The 18039-nt window shown below is 32.9% G+C and overlaps 2 protein-coding genes across 4 annotated transcripts; both read left to right on the forward strand.

Annotated features, from left to right (window-relative positions):
• Positions 1-5935: 5935 nt before the first annotated feature.
• LOC107939960 (hyoscyamine 6-dioxygenase) lies at positions 5936-10721 on the forward strand. 3 transcript variants are annotated; one of them, XM_016873358.2, is made up of 4 exons: positions 5937-6230; positions 6306-6556; positions 6641-6959; positions 7084-7549. In XM_016873358.2, exons 1-4 carry the CDS (start codon positions 5943-5945, stop codon positions 7330-7332), a joined length of 1107 nt encoding a protein of 368 aa, XP_016728847.1. In that variant the 5' UTR covers positions 5937-5942; the 3' UTR covers positions 7333-7549. The 3 variants fall into 3 exon arrangements, with proteins under 3 accessions (XP_016728845.2, XP_016728847.1, XP_016728848.1); XM_016873359.1 differs by lacking the exons at positions 5937-6230; positions 6306-6556; positions 6641-6959; positions 7084-7549 and adding exons at positions 8744-9010; positions 9101-9351; positions 9897-10215; positions 10297-10721; XM_016873356.2 differs by lacking the exons at positions 6641-6959; positions 7084-7549 and adding exons at positions 9897-10215; positions 10297-10721 and having other exon boundaries at positions 5936-6556.
• A 5295-nt stretch (positions 10722-16016) lies between these two features.
• On the forward strand, positions 16017-17555 carry LOC107939948 (hyoscyamine 6-dioxygenase). The gene is made up of 4 exons (XM_016873335.2): positions 16017-16380; positions 16454-16701; positions 16779-17097; positions 17177-17555. Exons 1-4 carry the CDS (start codon positions 16189-16191, stop codon positions 17417-17419), a joined length of 1002 nt encoding a protein of 333 aa, XP_016728824.1. The 5' UTR covers positions 16017-16188; the 3' UTR covers positions 17420-17555.
• Positions 17556-18039: the final 484 nt, after the last annotated feature.

Below are 18039 nucleotides of genomic sequence, written 5' to 3' on the forward strand. Positions count from 1 at the left end.
ATTTTTGGTTTAGCCAATTAGTACAGTTTATTCATTAAAATCTCTCATATTCACTACTCGACAGTTCTGACCTCTTGATACTAAAAATCAATTATCTCATTGTACAGAATTCATATAATATTATTGTTTGTTTCTTTTGAAAATAGACTCACTAAGGAATCTAGAAATATAAATTATAACCCATAATTCTTTCTATACAATTTATAAGGATTTTCTAAATTCAGAACAGGGGACTTCAAAAACTATTCTGACCCTATCTCACTAAAATTCAAATATCTCAAAATAAAAAATTCCTTTGCCTACACCGTTTCTTTCATGTAAAAATAGAATTGATAAGCTTTAATCCTATATATCATTCACTCTCTAATTCAATTTCTACTATTTATGGTGATTTTTCACATTCACATCACTGCTGCTGTCAAAGAAACTGTTTCTTTGTATTAGCTACCATTTAAACATACATAACACCAAAACATAATCTTTACTAACCATTTCAATAGCTAATCTTAGTCATATCATATGAACATACTCAAAATGATTAAGACTCTATACATGCCATAGTTTTAAACATTTTGAAAACACATAATACCGAGATGGTTATGATAGTGTGATACGAGCTCTGACGATCCCTAATTCGAACAAGCTCAAATCACTATAAAACAAAGGAAAGGAGAAAATGTGTAAGCTACAAATAGCTTAGTAAGTTATATGTAAACAATAAGTACTCATTTAATAATTGACATTTCTCTCATATAACTAATCAAACATTTCTTAGCAATTTCAATCACTTACACATGCATAATCTTACCCATTTCACTTGCACATGCACTTGTACACTTAACTAGGGGTGAGCATTCGATCGAATCGAATCGAAAATTTTCGAGTTAATCGAGTTTTCGAATCTCATTTTATCATCCTAACTTTATTTGAAGTTTTCTCGAATCGAGTCGAGTGAGATAGAATTCGAATCGAATTGAATCGAATATATTTGTTCGAGTTAAATTTTAAAAAATAATTTTGGGTCCTTGTAACCATTGTCACCCATCGTAATAAAATTTGTCCACCTTAATCAAATTTTTTATTAACTTTCATCACCTCATAATTTATTTATTAATTTTTTATATACTGGTTAGCTTCTTTGCTTGCTTAGTTGTTTCAATTATCTTCAAATTCTTGTCACTATGTATTTTGGAATTAAAAAATGTATTAAATGTAAAAATATGATTTTTTAATAAAAGTTATTTTAAAAATAAAATGTGAAATTGATACCAATATAAAATTTTAATACGAATATTTTATGGCATAATTAATAATTCAATTTTAATATAAATATTCAATATGACTAAACAATTCAATAATATAAATAATATAAAATGTGAAATTTAATTTAATTTAATAATATAAATAGTAGATATAAATAAAATTATTACTATTTATGTTTAGTGATTTTTTTGGATAATTTTTATTTTTTATTTGAGAGTAAAGGGTGAGAAGTAAAAGTTTAGGGGGGAAAATAAAAAGTTTTGGGGAATAAAAGTTTGAGGGAATGTAAATAGGGAGAGTAAAAAAAAATTGGAAGGGGGAGGGTTTGGGGTAGATGGGAGGTGGGATGGGAAGGGAATAAAATTTTTAGGGGAAAAGTGGGAGGGAGTAAAAATTTTGGGGGAAAATAAAAGGTTTTAAGGGTTTTTGGGAGTAAAATTTTGAGAAAAAGTAAATGGGAGAGTAAAATTTTGATGGGAAATGGCTTTTGGGTAGAGTGGGGGTTGGGAGGAAAGGGGAGTAAAAGTTTTGGGGGGAAGTGGAAAGGAGTAAAAGTTTTGAGGGAAAAGTAAAAAGGTTTAAGAGTTTGGGGTAAAAATGTAAAATATTATAGTTTGATATTCGAATTATTTGAATTATTCGAATTATTCGAATCCGAAAACTCAACTCGATTCGAACTCGAAATTCGAAAAAAAATTTGAGTTGATTCGAATAACTCGATTAACTCGAATAACTCGATTCGTTTAACTCGAAATTCGAATTTTTTTCGATTTTTTTGAGTCGAATCGAGTTTTGCTCACCCCTACACTTAACATTTATCACATATGCTCATTCTTTTAAACGTACCTACATACACACTTCATTTCATATTCACTTTAACTCATTATTAATCCCGTTGAACACTCGGAATATACACAGATACGTAGAGATTTAGCACATAAGTGCCAGACTGATATGTAGCCGAAGCTACCACTGATATGTAACCGAAGCTACCACTGATCAATAACACTAGAAATGTCCACGGGCCTGCTCACACAAGCTGTCAGGTTTGCAACACATGCTAGATCACCCAGGACTCGGGACTCACTGTAACACTGTAACACTGATCTCTAGTAACATGTCACTTGTATCCACTTCTATTCCTAAGTTCAACCGGAAATTTACACTTAACACTTTATTTTCAACACTTTATCACTTGAATAATTCATGAACAGTTTTCCTTCCACATTCAATATTGATTCACATATCAAATAAAATTCACAATTTATAAAAATATACTACTATTATTTACACATAACTTACCTCGGATGCAAAATGACTATTTTTGTAATTTAGTCGATAACCTTATCTTTTCTTCGATCACTTCCACTATTTCTTCTTTCTTGATCTATATTAACACAATTTAATGCATTTTATCAATATTTCATTCAAATACAATTCATACACAATATTTTGGCAAACTTACATTTTTTCCCATAACTTTTCAAAAATTCCACTTTTATCCCAAAGCTCGTAAAAATAAAATTCACTAAATTCTTAAATTTCAAACTTCACTAAATCATATTTCATGCTCATAACAACCCTAAATTTCAAAAAATCACAACTTTATGCACACTTTACTATCTTTCACAATTTAGTCCTTTTTCAACATTTTCATCTAAATTCATCTAGTAAAACTTGTAATTAACACTTCAAACATTCATTATCTAACATCACTAATCAATTTACAATTATATCATGAATGGGTCAATTTTTAAACTTTAATTTCATTTAAATTAAAAGGTAGAAACATGAAATTCAAGCTTCAATAAGCATAAAAATACGAAAATAATTAAAAACGGGGCAAGAAATCACTTACAATTGAGCTTAGAAAAATCAAGAACCCTAGTCTATAGAACATGAAAGTTTCGACAGCAACTCTTCAATTTTTGAAGAAGATGGACACTTATTTTCTCTTTATTTTGTCTTTTATTCAATTTGGACAAAAATGCCCTTGACCCATTACTTAGATATTTTTCTAGAATTACCCTTTTGTGTCCATAACACTAATTTATGGTCTAATTGCCACATAAACACTTCCAATTTCATGCAATAATTCAATTAAGTCATTTAATCACTAATTGAACACACTTTGCATTTTTCTCAATTTAGTCCTAAAAATTCAATTAGGCACTAAATCATTAAAATTTCCTATCCATATTTTCACACAATATTTCATTCAATCAGTAATTAATAAAAATTTATAAAATTAAACTATTTCACTTCGGATTTGTGGTTACGAAACCACTATTTCGATTAGGCCCTATTTTAGGCTATCACAAGAAATATATTACATGTATTAAAGATAGTGAAGATATAAGTATACGGATTATTGGTACAATGATTAAATTGTAAAGTATGTAAAAGCATTATGCGAAAAGTGTAAAAGTGATGTGTGTATATTATGACTTGCCCAAGTAGACGAAATAAGTACTATTGGGATATTAGTGGCATGCCATTAAGGAACCTTAGCGCTATCTGATTATTAGCACGTTAGTGCTCTCCGATTATTAGCACGTTAGTGCTCTCCGATTTTAGCATATTAGTGCTCTCCGTTTAGCACATTTGTGCTCTCTCTATGACACTTTAGTGCTCTCTGTTTAATAATGCATAATAATGCACCTCTGTATCAGTTTCGTATATCCTAAGTGTTCTGTTTAGTCTACTGAGCCTCTGCTAAAAAGGTAAACAATTTTCGTTATAAGGTAAAGGTTCATCTCCGATTCATGTTTGAAATCTTGAATTAGTAAAGTGAAGACGTAAGTTTGAATGTATTTGAGGAAGTATAAGAAAGACAATGAATAGTAGGTTAAATATGTAAAAATAAATTGTGAAAGAAATAGTGAGGAAATCATGAAAATTTACACTAAATGGTGAAATATGATACATGTATAAAAAGAGTAGTAATTTTTATAAGTTGATCTGAGGACTTAAGGACTAAATTGTGAAATAAGTAAAAAGTTACAAATGAATATGATAAATAAACAAAGAAATGAGATATTGGGAATTAAGAAATTTAATAGAATTTGAAAATCATGGGTACTTACTAAGGGTTAGTTTGGCAATGCTTTTGAGAAGTGCTTTTGAGAAGTGCTTTTGAAAAGTTTAGTTTGAAATTTGAGTGTTTAGCATTGCTGTCAAAAAGTACTTTTGAGAAATAAAATATCAATTTTAGACATGTTATTATCAAGTAACAAATATGCATTTAAATAATATTTAAATTAGTTAATATTATTATATTTTAGTAAGAATATAAAAAATTATTATAACTTGTTGTTAATATTTTAATATATGAAATATAAATTTTAAATAATTTTAAGCAATACATATTAATTATTTATAAAATTTAATTAGAATATATAAGCTATATTTTAAATATTTAAATATAAACATTAAATATTTATAATTAATATTTTAAAAAATATTTTTTATTTTTAATCAATGATTTTAACACATTTGTAATTAAGCACCAAGAAAAAAAAAAGGAAAGTACTATATTATTGGAGGGGTGAAAAAGTAATTAAGCACCAAAAGTGCTTTTGGGAGAAGAAAAGTTAAAATTTTTAGCTTCTCCTTTTCAAAAAAGCATTTCTGAAAAGCTAAAAATTTCAGCCAAAAGCAGTTTGTTTAACATAACTTTTATTCCAAAAGTGCTTTTGGTTTTGGAGTCAGAAGTACTTTTTTTAAGCAATAAAGAACAGACCTAAGTCTTCACCGACTTAATGCGTTTATTTTCAATGTATAGGTAAAGTGATTTTGAAGAGTCATAGTTGAGGTTGTGGACATCCATCTCAACATATCTCCAAATGTTAAGAGGGTATGTTTTAAAATTTTGAATAGAATGATATATATTTAGAAAGGTCAAGTGTGTTCCAAATAGTAGGGACTAAAATATAATTTAGTGAAATTTTTTTTAATGTTCAAATATATTAATGATTAGTCAAAATTACTTTGATACCAAATTTAATATTCCTATATCATGTTCTTTAAGTCGAACTGGGTATAAGGTGTTAGGGTTTAGGGTTATCTTGCCATGTACTTTGATTGTTTTGGGGAATGTATTGGGTGAAAACCCCCCAAATATTTTAGGATCAAACATAAATCCCACTGGTTAAGCTGTACAATCACAGTACAAGTATATATACGCACATGTATGTATATATTTCTGGGTTATTTGCAGTGCCATGAATGACTCATTTTCCTTCAGAGATTCACATATTTGTAAATCAGTAACACCGTGTTGAAGGGTGCAGAACATTGGGCCGTGGTGAACTCAATGCTCAGATATCGGTCCCCTTCCGGTGACAGCATTATAGATCCTGCAAAATCTCTAGTTTTTGTGTTTCATCACAACTTCTTATTATACCTTACTTATGTGACAATAATTAATTGATCTAATTCTAACATTTTAGGATCAATTTGTCAATACCTAAGATATTCCTTTTCCTTTCAGTTTTGTCTTATTAATTTGTCTTATCATCAAGGTCAAGTGCCAGTCATGATCAATGATTTAATTAATAAAACATTGACTATATTATGATTACTTCGTAAAAAAAAAGGACATTATTATAATACTATGCAACTTGTTTTTTTCCCTGATATGCATATATTGGATTTTTTCAATTGGCTGAGCATCGTCGATGAACCCTTTATATTGTTACGAAAGTTTGCATCATAATTATCAAAAACAGATCAAAGATCTCAAGAACTTGAAGATTCAAGAGATGGAGAAGCTTGTTTCAAGCTGGTTCAATAATAAAACCTTGCCCCAGTCTTACATATTTCCCCCTGAAACAAGGCCTGGGAACCACGTCATTCCTAGATGCAATACCATTCCGGTAGTTGACCTCAGCAAGGCGTTGGCTCATGAACGAACTGCTGTAGTTCAACAGATTTTGGAAGCTAGCCAAGAGTTCGGATTTTTCCAGGTCAATGGCCTTTTTTGCATTAGAAAAGTACAATTTTTTTGCAGTCAAATCATCATATTGTTCTTCTTGAAACAGGTAATTAACCATGGAGTTTCAGAAAACCTGGTTAATGACACCATGAATGTCTTCAAGGAGTTCTTCGAGTTGCCTTCTGAGGACAAGGCCGGAATATACTCTGAGGATCTGAAAAGGCCTTGCAGGCTTTACACAAGCAGTCCAAACTATAATCGCGAAAAGGTTCACCTATGGCGTGACTGTTTGAGACTCCCTTGTCATCCTTTAAAAGAATGCATCAAAATTTGGCCTCAAAAGCCAACTAGATATAGGTACTAAGAACCCTGCACTTACATACATGATTGTCATTTCCTCATTTCTCTTGACCTTCATTCCATTGCTAATAACCTTTGCAGGGAAATTGTGGCTGCATATTCAATTGAGGCAAAGAAACTGGGTTTAAGGATCCTGGAGTTGCTTTCTGAAGGCTTTGGGCTTGGTTCAGGGTTCTTTGGGGATAAACTAAGTGAATCAGCTGTACTATTATTGAACCATTACCCGCCATGCCCGGATCCAAGCTTGACCCTTGGAGTATCTAAACATTGCGACCCTAACCTGTTAACTATTTTACTTCAGGGAGATGTGTATGGGCTCCAAGTCCTCAAAGATGGGGAATGGATTGGTGTTGAGCCTTTGCATAATGCATTTGTGGTTAACATAGGCCATCAGTTGGAGGTACATGTCTTTCCTTCCTTAAATATATCAAACTAGACTTGTCTCGGCTCGACTTATGTTCATGTTGAAGCCTGAACTTGATCCGAATTAACAATATGTTGGATTGGTTTGCACTATTGCATAGATTATCAGTAACAACAAGCTGAAGAGTGCTGAACATCGTGCCGTGACAAACTTGAAAGTTGCCCGAACGACAGCCGCCTTCTTTATCAACCCATCTGATGATTGCATTATAGAGCCTGCTAAATCTCTTATCGGCACCGATGAGTCTCCGGTTTACAGGGCTTTCGAGTTCAAAGAGTTTTTGCTTAACTACATAAACATGGAGGGGAACTTTGAAAAAAGTGTGGAGCCTTTTAAATTACATGGTTGATCATTAATTTCCATAACTTTACCTCTTGTTATTGAATCAAACTGTACTTTATAATGATTATGGCAAAATCACTTTACTTTGAATTTGTTAGGGAATGTATTGGGTAACAAAATCCCAAAATAGTTACTATTTAGGATCAAAACATAAACCCCCCACTGTTTAAGTGGTCAATTGATTATGGTGTACAAGAATATAACATTTCCACTTTTTTCTTTAATATCCCAATGTCACCTTTAACGATATATATAAGAGGGATCTGCTCACAATAAGTAAGTGTCTGTTCATCCAATTTGGGCTCAGTTGGGCATCTTCTTTGACTCTTGTTGATATCAATTTTGAAACAAAAATATCTGTTCATGGATAAGCTTATTTCAAGCTGGTATAAGGATCAATCTCTGCCCGAATCTTTACAAATTCCCTTCAATGTAAGACCTGGCAAGCTGCTTGTTCCAAGGTGCAACACCGTGCCGGTAATCTATGTGATACCCTTGTCATCTTTTAAGAGGACTACATTGAGTTACGATCACTGTAGTTCAAGACTTCTGATTACCATCTTGGAAAAATTCACCTCTGGCATGATGTTCTAAGATACCCTCATCATTCTTTAGAGGACTACATCGAATTTTGGTGTCAAATGTCCCCCCGGTTACTGGTATTTATATGCCTAAAAACCGATTTTTCAGTTGCTTCAGGTTTATCGTTGGCCTAATGACTTAATAATAACTTTGCAGAGAGGTAGTAGCAACATATCAAATTGAAGCAAAGAAATTAGGACTAAGAATCCTTGAGTTGCTTTGTGAAGGCATAGGCATCGAACACGGGTACTTTGAACACGAACTAACCAAAGATCTGCAACTAGGGGCTAACCATTATCCACCAATCCCTGAACCAAGTTTAACTCCAGGAATTCCTACATATTTTGACCCTGATCTCTTAACCATCCTACTTTAAGGACATATAAGTGGCCTTCAGGTCTTAAAAGATGGCGAAAGGATCTGTGTTGAGCCTATTCCTAATGCATTTGTAGTTAACATAGGCTACCAATTACACGTATATATATATGTGTGTGTATGTATTTGTGGGTTATTTACAGGGTCATGAAAGGCTAAATTGTCTTACCATCAAGGTCAAATGTCAATCATGATCAATGATTCAATTAATAAAAACATTTACTATATTATGATTACTTCATCAAAAAAAAAAAAAACAGAATAAAATAAAAGAGTCTATACATATTATTATGATTATCTTCAAGTAGTTGCAGACTCATACATCATTTTGTGGGATTAATTTATACTAATTAGTCCTTTTCTGAAAAGGACTATTCAACTTATTTTTGTCCCTGGTATACATAATCTTGTATTTTTTCAATTGTCTAAGAATCCTATATGAACCCTTTAAATTGTTACTAATATTTCCGTCATGATCATCAAAAACAAGATAAAAATCTCAAAAAAACTTCAACATTCAAGTGATGGAGAAGCTTGTTTCAAGCTGGTTCAATAATAAAACCTTACCCCAATCCTACATATTCCCCCCCGAAACAAGGCCTGGTAACCATATCATTCCTAGGAGCAATGCCATTCCGGTAATCGACCTCGGCAACGCTTCGGCTCATGACCGAACCCTCGTAGTGCAACAGATTCTAAAAGCTAGCCAAGAGTTCGGATTTTTCCAGGTCAATGGCCCTTTTTTTTCTTTAGAAAATTACAAATACTCTTATTTTTGCAAGTCAAATTCAATCATATTGTTTCTTCTTGAAAAACAGGTAATTAACCATGGAGTTTCAGAAGACTTGATGAATGACACCATGAATGTGTTCAAGGAGTTCTTCGAGTTACCGGCCGAAGACAAAGCCGACCTTTATTCTGAGGAGTTCAATAGGCCTTGCAAGCTTTACACAAGCAGTGCTAACTATGATGGTGACAAGGTTCATCTATGGCGTGATAGTTTGAGACACCCTTGTCATCCTTTAGAAGAATGCATCAAAATTTGGCCTCAGAAGCCAACTAGATATAGGTACACTTACATTCATAATTGTTATTTGGGATAATATAACTTTTTGCCCCTGAACTTGACAACACCTTTGTACCTATAATTTTTTTTCACTTTGGTCCTTGAATTTAGCAACTAAACCATTTTGGTCCCTGAACTTGAATTCCATCAAGATTTGATGATATGACTAGTGTTACAGGAATAAGACCAGATTGAACAGATTGAGAACTTATTGACATAATGGTTCGAACAAAGGAGTTGAACTGATTAACTCGAAAACTACTTGAAATTGGTAAAAATCAAAAACCGATTAGTTGAAAAGGTTGAACCAGTCTAATAAAATTTATTATTTTTTAAATATTTTTAGATTTTTAATTGTTTATTTAGTTATTGTTAGTCTAATGATTTGACCGATTGAACTGATTGAATCGAGAATTGGTGGTCTGACCTATCCAACCACCGGTTCGATTATTAAAATCTTGAAAGTGGCATTCAACGGTTAGTTGCCAAGTTCAAGGGCATTAGCCCTTGTTATTTCCCCAATTCTCTTGACCTTGATTCCATTGCAGGGAAATTGTGGCTGCATATTCAATTGAAGCAAAGAAACTAGGTTCAAGAATCCTGGATTTGATTTCTGAAGGGTTGGGGCTTGATCTAGGGTACTTTGGTGATAAATTAAGTGAATCAGTTGTAATATCAGTGAACCATTATCCACCATGCCCTGATCCAAGCCTAACCCTTGGAATAGCCAAACATTGTGACCCTAGCCTCTTAACTATTTTGCTTCAAGGTGATGTGTTTGGTCTCCAAGTCCTCAATGATAGTAAATGGATTGGTGTTGAGCCTTTGCATAATGCATTTGTGGTTAACATTGGCCATCAATTAGAGGTACATTATCTTTCCACTTGTCTCAGCTCGACTTATGTTTGAATTTGATCCGAACTAACAATATGTTGGATTGGTGCATAGGTTGTTAGTAACAACAGGCTGAAGGGAGCTGAACATCGGGTGGTCACGAACTCGACGGTTGCTCGAACGACGGCCGCTATCTTTCTCAACCCGTCTGAGGATTGTATTGTAGAGCCTGCTAAATCTCTTATCAGGGCTGATGAGTCTCCGGCTTATAGGGCTTTTAAATTCAAAGAATTTTTGTATAATTATGTAACAATGGGGGGAAATTCTGAAAAAAGTTTGGAACCCTTTAAACGACATGGTTGATCAATAATGTTTAAACTATGGGCCATCTCTGCAAATTCTTCAAAGTTGGGGAGATGTATTGGGTAACAAAATCCCAAAATAGTTACTATTTAGGATCAAAAGAATAAATCCTCACTGTTTAAGTGATCAATTGATTATGGTGTACAAGAATAGATCATTTTCACTTTTTTCTTTAACATCCCAATGCCACATTTGACAATATATACATATGCACATATAAGGGATCTGCTGAAAAAAAAAGTAATTTTTGTTCCAATTTGGGTTGGTGATTTGCAAGATAAAAAATGAGTTAAATGGTGTCGGAGTTTGACCTCTGAAGCATCCTCCAATGAGAAAAAGGCACCTCCACCACCGGCTGCTTAATAGAGGGGAAGAAGGTTTAGTCTGGAAGCTTAGTTAGTTCAATTAATTGAGAAATCAAGGTTAGTAATCATGATTTTTGTGAACCCAAGCAATTTTTTTTTATTTGGAGTGAGGTTTTTGGCTTAGACCGAATGTAGAGAGGAGCAAGGATGCTTGCTGCAAACCCTTTTTCAATTAGTTTAATTCTAATGTTAGATAGTACCATGGGTTGAACTTTTCTTGTTGAGCATGTACAACTATATGTGTGATTGCTGAAATTTGAAGTGTACAAATGGCTTGGGTTTAAGGGTCTGTCAAATAAAAGAAAATTGATGCAAAGATTTCTCAAATGTGTCAAGGAGGAGGAGGGGTACGAGACAAGAGCAAGGAGCTTCATAAGGAATGAAGCATGAGCTGAACGTTTTGGTAAGTAATTTACTTATAAATAATGTTTCTTGTATATGCTTATATATATATGCATGATTGTTCAAGGCTGTTAATCTTGTTTAGTAAAAATGTATTCATTGTTCATGTATATGGCTTTATGTGTTATGGATAAAAGTTAGGTTAATGTTGCACCCTTCGAATTATATTGTATTCATAATTAAGAATTTTGCTAATTGGGAATGAAACATTGTAGATGTCTTGGTAAATGTGGATCTTTATTTTTGTAGACTTCTGAACTAGGAAAAGCATCACTTGAAGGAAATCCTACTTTTGTGATTATAAATATTTATATTGACCATGTCGAAACCACTTTTTATGGTTTAAAAAATGGGGATCGACTTTTAAAAATAAAATAGGGAGTCGCCACTGATCTTTTATTGAGGTTTGATCGGATCACCTTAAAAATAATTTTAGGTTTGCAAATTTTGAGAAAATAGGTTCGGGAGTCGATTACGCACGAGTAAGGGTTAGCACCCTCGTAACGCCCAAAATTGGTACCGAATTGATTGTTTAATGTCTTAGTGTCGAAATTTTGAAAATATTTTAAAATACGATCATTGGAAAAGGAAACTTGAATAAATTGGATTATGAGACTCACTTATTTCAAAGAAATAAATTGACACACTCAGTAAGTTAGAGTGCAACATTTTAAATCCTCGAAGTTAAATTTATCTTTTGACTTTTAAAATCTATGCATTTTGAGAAGGATATCTGATTATTTGGGTCAAATGAGAAAATCAAAACCCAGTAAGTTAGGGCTCGATTTCACAAAATTCCTAAATATCGAATATTGCATTTATTTTCATTTATTAGAGAAATTCTCGTCTCGAGAAAACAACATGTCATATCCAATGCGTTAGGACACAACGTGTCGAATTCCCGAGAATGAGCTTTTTATCCATGTTTTAATACATTTAAATTGAAAAATGATATTTGGTTATTTAAATTCAACAAGGAGAATTGAAGCCCAGTAAGTGAGGGCGCAATCCTCTCGAGAATCTTGGATACCAAATATTTGAAAACTCATGGATAAATCAATTTCGATATTTAAACCAAATACAACCCCTTAAACGAAATAAATGTGATTGAACGATAAATTAGACCCCGAGGTGATAATTCGCAAGTTAAAACGTATACTAACGAACGACAAACAATCAATAAGTACAAATGAGCAATACAAAACACATGAATACCATGATTTCATAGCACATATTATACAAACATTAACGACAATAGTAAAAATTGAATTGAAAGTTAATATAATGACATAAAAACAATACCATACATATAGAAATAACAATAATTTATCGTAAGTTAATGAGAAGATATAAAATAATATTATATGAGAGTTTTATTTATATGAAGAACTATTTAGAAAAAGCACCACAAAATATAAAGGAGAATTTTATAAATAAAATGAAATACGTTAAAATATGTACTAATAAAAAAAAATAATACAACATAACTTTTAGGTAATAATACTAATAATTTTAGAATAATAATGCACAATAACTTCAAAAATATGAATGCATAATACATGATGAAATAAAAAATAATAATGCATAATAGGTTTAAAATAATAATATGTGGTAAACTTAAAATATAGTACATAATAATATTATATGATAGATCTTATGTACAATAACTTTAAAGTAATACGAATATTAAAAATAATATTAGATTTAAAATTACCTATATAATAATGGGATAACGAATATTAAAAAGAAAATATAAAACAACTTAATAAGGGTCGAATTTTAATTTAAAGCAGAATTAAAGGTAACAAATGGAAATAAATCATAATGCGGGGGCTGAAACGAGATACGCGAATAACAGGGGGACCAAAAGGGAAATATTTTCGTCCCTCAAAACGCGGCACTTCGTTGCGGATCAAATCGAAACAAAAATGAAATAGAAGATTAAATTTAGAAAGGAAATAAAATAAAAGAGGTATCGAATTAAAACATTACGCAAAACAAGGAGGACTCGGCGCGCAATTACCCCTCCCCTACCAAACACGCGAATCTAGCCGCAGTTGGACCGGGTCATCGGGCACAGGCCTATACGGCACTGTTTTGGAACCACATGTCAGACTTCAAACGGTGCCGTTTTGGTATTGTTATTTAAACCAAGATTTCTTTTCAAAAACATTTGCAGCATGAAAAATAATATTAAAAAAAACTAAAATCTTTGCTAGGGTTTCTGCTTGTGGTTAAGGCTAGTGGGCTTAGGGTTAGGTGATTGGGTTGATTGGGTTGGGGATATTGGGCTAGGCTAGTGCATTTGGGCCTACTTGATTTAATTGGGTTTGTAATCTGGACATTATGTTTTTTTGGACCATTTTTTTATCTTATTTGGTTTATTTTACTAATGGGCCGGGCAAATTTGACCTATTACAGACCACATTCATGTTTCAATATTTATATTTGAGTTATGATTTGTTTCGGTTGTGAAACGGTGTGAATTCTTATTGTATTCGACGAAATTGAACTTAAATTATAATAAAATGTTTAGTAAAAAAAACATGGAAAAACTCATGAGTGTTGAAATGATGCTTATATATAGAGTGGCATGTACAAATGATTTAGTAGGGAAATGAAGCAAGTAGGTGGCAGCCTTGCCCTAATTTGAACCGTGGCCATCGAGGCCACTATAGCAACGTGGCAGCCTTGCCACCACTGAACCGTGGCAATTGAAGCCAGTATAGGAACTTGGGAGCCTTGCCATTGCTGAACCGTGGCATTTGAGGCCGCTATGGAGTCGTGGCAACTTTGCCACTATTGAACTGTGGAAATTAAGGTAATTTTTGAGGCCTTTATTTGACCGTGACAACCGTGTCACTACTGTATTTGCGGCCTTGGGGGGGGGGGTTCACTATTGTACCATGGGTCTAGTCATTATAGTACAATGGTCATTGAGATCCCTACAGAACCGTGGTGGTTTGGCATCCGTTCTTAGGTTGAATAGGCCACTCTTGGATCATATTCATGCATTTAAATGTAAAATTAGTATGGTGGTTGCTTTATTTGCGATAAACACGAATAAATCCTTGGTTATGTGGAAGTTAAAACCAAAGTTCTATACAAGGAAAAAATCTCTGTTTTAATAACCTTTTTATCTCCTTGGCATTAAATCTCTCATCCGATTCTTGAAATAAGAATAAAAATATGGTTTGGATCACTTGAGCGTGATGACTAATCTTCTTTACGTGGTTTCAGGTGGATCCGGTTTCTACTCAAAATAGATCGCTGCCAAGGAGTTGCCAGACCAAGCATGTGAGCAACAATTTTGTTATTCGGTTTGCACCCTTATAGTACTCTCGGGCCTAGTGATCAGATTCAGATGTACATACCATGTATTTATGATAGTTTTAGGTGCTGAGAGTTGGTTTTTGTTTATAAGTCGACTCACCCTTTTATAAAAAAATAAAAATTGTTACCTTCAAACTTCAACGATAGTAAGATCATATGACTAAAACTAATATTGCGCTTTTACTCCATTTTGCCATTTTAAACTATAACAAGTAATTTTTATGCTCAAATGATATTGCTAAATCTAATGATGTTGTATTAGTATATGTTCTCAACGAGTCAACGTTGTAAGGCAATAAATAGCTTAAATTTAAAATATTTACTCAAGTGGTTGGTTGTCTGGTGATTTAGGCTGTAACACAAACACTGTCCAGTTTGAGTTTTGACTCGAAATTTGAAGTTTGATACTCGGTTTGAGCTCAATCGAATATCTATTTTTAAGCTTGAGGTCAGCTCAAGATATAATCGAGCTACTCAAGCTTGAGCTCAATTAAGCTCGTTTGCTAATTTTTGTACTCAATCTCAAACTCAATAATTAAGCTTAAAGTTAATAATATAAATTAAGATCAATAAGGTAATTTAATAATATTAAAATATAAAATGCTCGATAAGACTCACGAGCCGTTCGAGTCGAGTATTACTAAGCTCGAATTCAACTTGACCGATAACTCGAACTCGGCTTGATAATTACTGAATAGAGTTTGAATTTTTTTCAAGTCGAATTGAAATAGCTTGTGAGCACCGATGTCTCATTTATATCCCTAAAAATGAATATTTATAAGCCTTGTGTCACTTGCCCTAATTGGTGCCAAAATTCAACCGTTTGTACTTAAGCATCTTTCCGCATGGTTCAAAAACGGCGCCAGGGCAAGCAAGGGACTTGGGTCCTTTGCCCCCTAAAATTGGCAAATTATTTTTTGTCTCTTGAAGTTATTGAAATTATAAGTTAATTTAATGGTAAAGTTACACTTTGGCCTCACAAAGATGAAAAATATTTAATTTAATCTGTTTAAAATTCTGAAATAACAAGCATATATAAAGATAAAATTGTACTTTGACCCCTTTAAAGTCTTATAATTTAATTTTAGCTCCCTAAAGGTAAACTTCTTCTAGCTTCTTCCCTATGAAGATAGTTTCTTGCTCTTTCATGAAGGCACAAGGAAGATACTTTGCCTAAGAGCTTTTGAGCTCTGTAGGAAAAAGTCCCTTACGAGACTTTTCAAGCTTATTCTCGTTATGCTATGAGCGGATAACTTTTATGGGTCTTTTTATGATTAACTAGCCGACTCATTGGTTCAATATTTATATTTGTTTAGACTTGAACACATTTGTATTGTCTTTGGATCTAGCACACATATTTTAAGTATAAACAATTCTCATAGCATTCAATCATGAGTTGGTTGAAGCAGAGACAGTGTGGGCTATTTAGGGTGACCATTATTGTAAAGTGTCAATTAACAGAGCAATTATTAGCTTATTTTTCCACTAAGAGCCCTCCTTCAACTCCAACTATCCCCAATTTTTTTTTAAAAAAAATCTATTTATGGATAAGCTTGTTTCAAGCTGGTACAATGATCAATCTTTGCCTGAATCTTACATATTCCCACCCCATGAAAGACCTGGCAAGCTACTTGTTCCTAGGTGCAACACCGTGCCGGTAATCGATCTCAGCGATACCCGAACCAATTTAGTTCACCAAATCTTGAAGGCTAGCCAAGAGTTCGGATTGTTTCAGGTTCTTCATCACCCAAAAAAAAGTAAATTAAATATCTAATTTCTTACAACTTAACTGCTTGTTCTTTAAACAGGTTGTTAACCATGGGGTTCCTCCAAATATCATGAGTGAAACCATGAGTGTTTTCCACAAGTTCTTCGAGTTACCTGCCGAAGACAAGGCAAGCCTCACCGTGTACACAAACGATCCAAAGAGATGCAAGCTGGTAACCAGCACTTTGGATTACGACCGCGAAAAGATCCACCTGTGGCGCGATGTTTTAAGACACCCTTGTCATCCGGACTGCATCGAATTTTGGCCTCGAAAGCCCCTTAGATACCGGTACTTAACGCTACGAAAGAATTTTTCGGTCTTATCACGTTTATCGTTGGCCTAATGACTTAAAATTAACTTTGCAGAGAGGTAGTAGCAGCATGTTCAATTGAAGCAAAGAAATTAGGATTAGAAATCCTTGAGTTACTTTGCGAAGGCATAGGCATTGAACATGGGTACTTCGAACACGAACTAACCGAAGATCTGCTACTAGGGGCTAACCATTATCCACCATGCCCTGATCCATGTTTAACTCTAGGAATTCCTAAACATTTTGACCCTGATATCTTAACCATCCTACTTCAAGAACATATAAGTGGCCTTCAGGTCTTAAAAGATGGGGAATGGATTGGTGTTAGGCCTATTCCTAATGCATTTGTAGTTAACATAGGCTACATATTACAGGTATGTATGTATGTATGTATGTATGGGTTATTTGCAGGGTAATGAATGGCTAATTTTGTGTCATTGATTTTACATATAGGTGATCAGTAATAATAAGTTGAAGGGTGCTGAACATCGGGTGGTGACGAATTCGAGCGATCATCGGATATCGGTCGTCTTCTGTATGAATCCGGCTGGTAATAGCAATATAGAGCCTGCGAAATCTGTGGTTACTGCAACAAATCCACCACTGTGTAGAGGTTTTCAATTCAAGGAGTTCCTGGATAATTTTTATTCCATGGAAGGGGATGCTGACTTAGCTTTACAGCCTTTTAAGCTGTAAAAAGCTTAAATTAATGATTGAATGAAACAAGTTAATTTTTTGTTATTAGATTATGTTATTTTATATTTATCGGTACATTGTATTTCATATGGAATCATTATATTTTCATCTTCTTTATAGCTTGTTTGAGAACTTTGATTCCATTTTTATGCTTGAATGTATATATATATATTTTCCAATTAAATGAATTAAGGTACCAATCACATAACCATAATGATTTAACCGGTTAAAGCAATCAAATTACTTCATCTTGTATGAGAAGTCAGAGTATATTTATAGGTATAATATAAATATAAATATATATATATATCAAAGCAAGTATAATGTAAATAAATATAAAGCATAATAAATGAAGAATCCGAAAAAAACACATACAAAGTATGTATACTAAAATTCAAACACTGTTGTAATCATCTTTTAATTTGTAAATTATAATATGTACAATAATATAACTTCAAATTGTCATAATTATACACAAACCTTATTCATTTTACATTTTAAAAAATGAATGAATTAATTTCATGAGTAAATATAATTATTTATTTCATATAAATGTAATTATTGATTTATGTGATTTAAGTAAAATTACGTATAAATTTAGATCATTATAATAATAAAAC

This window comes from Gossypium hirsutum, chromosome D08 (assembly GCF_007990345.1).
Source record: "Gossypium hirsutum isolate 1008001.06 chromosome D08, Gossypium_hirsutum_v2.1, whole genome shotgun sequence".
In the NCBI taxonomy this organism is placed as follows: domain Eukaryota; kingdom Viridiplantae; phylum Streptophyta; class Magnoliopsida; order Malvales; family Malvaceae; genus Gossypium; species Gossypium hirsutum.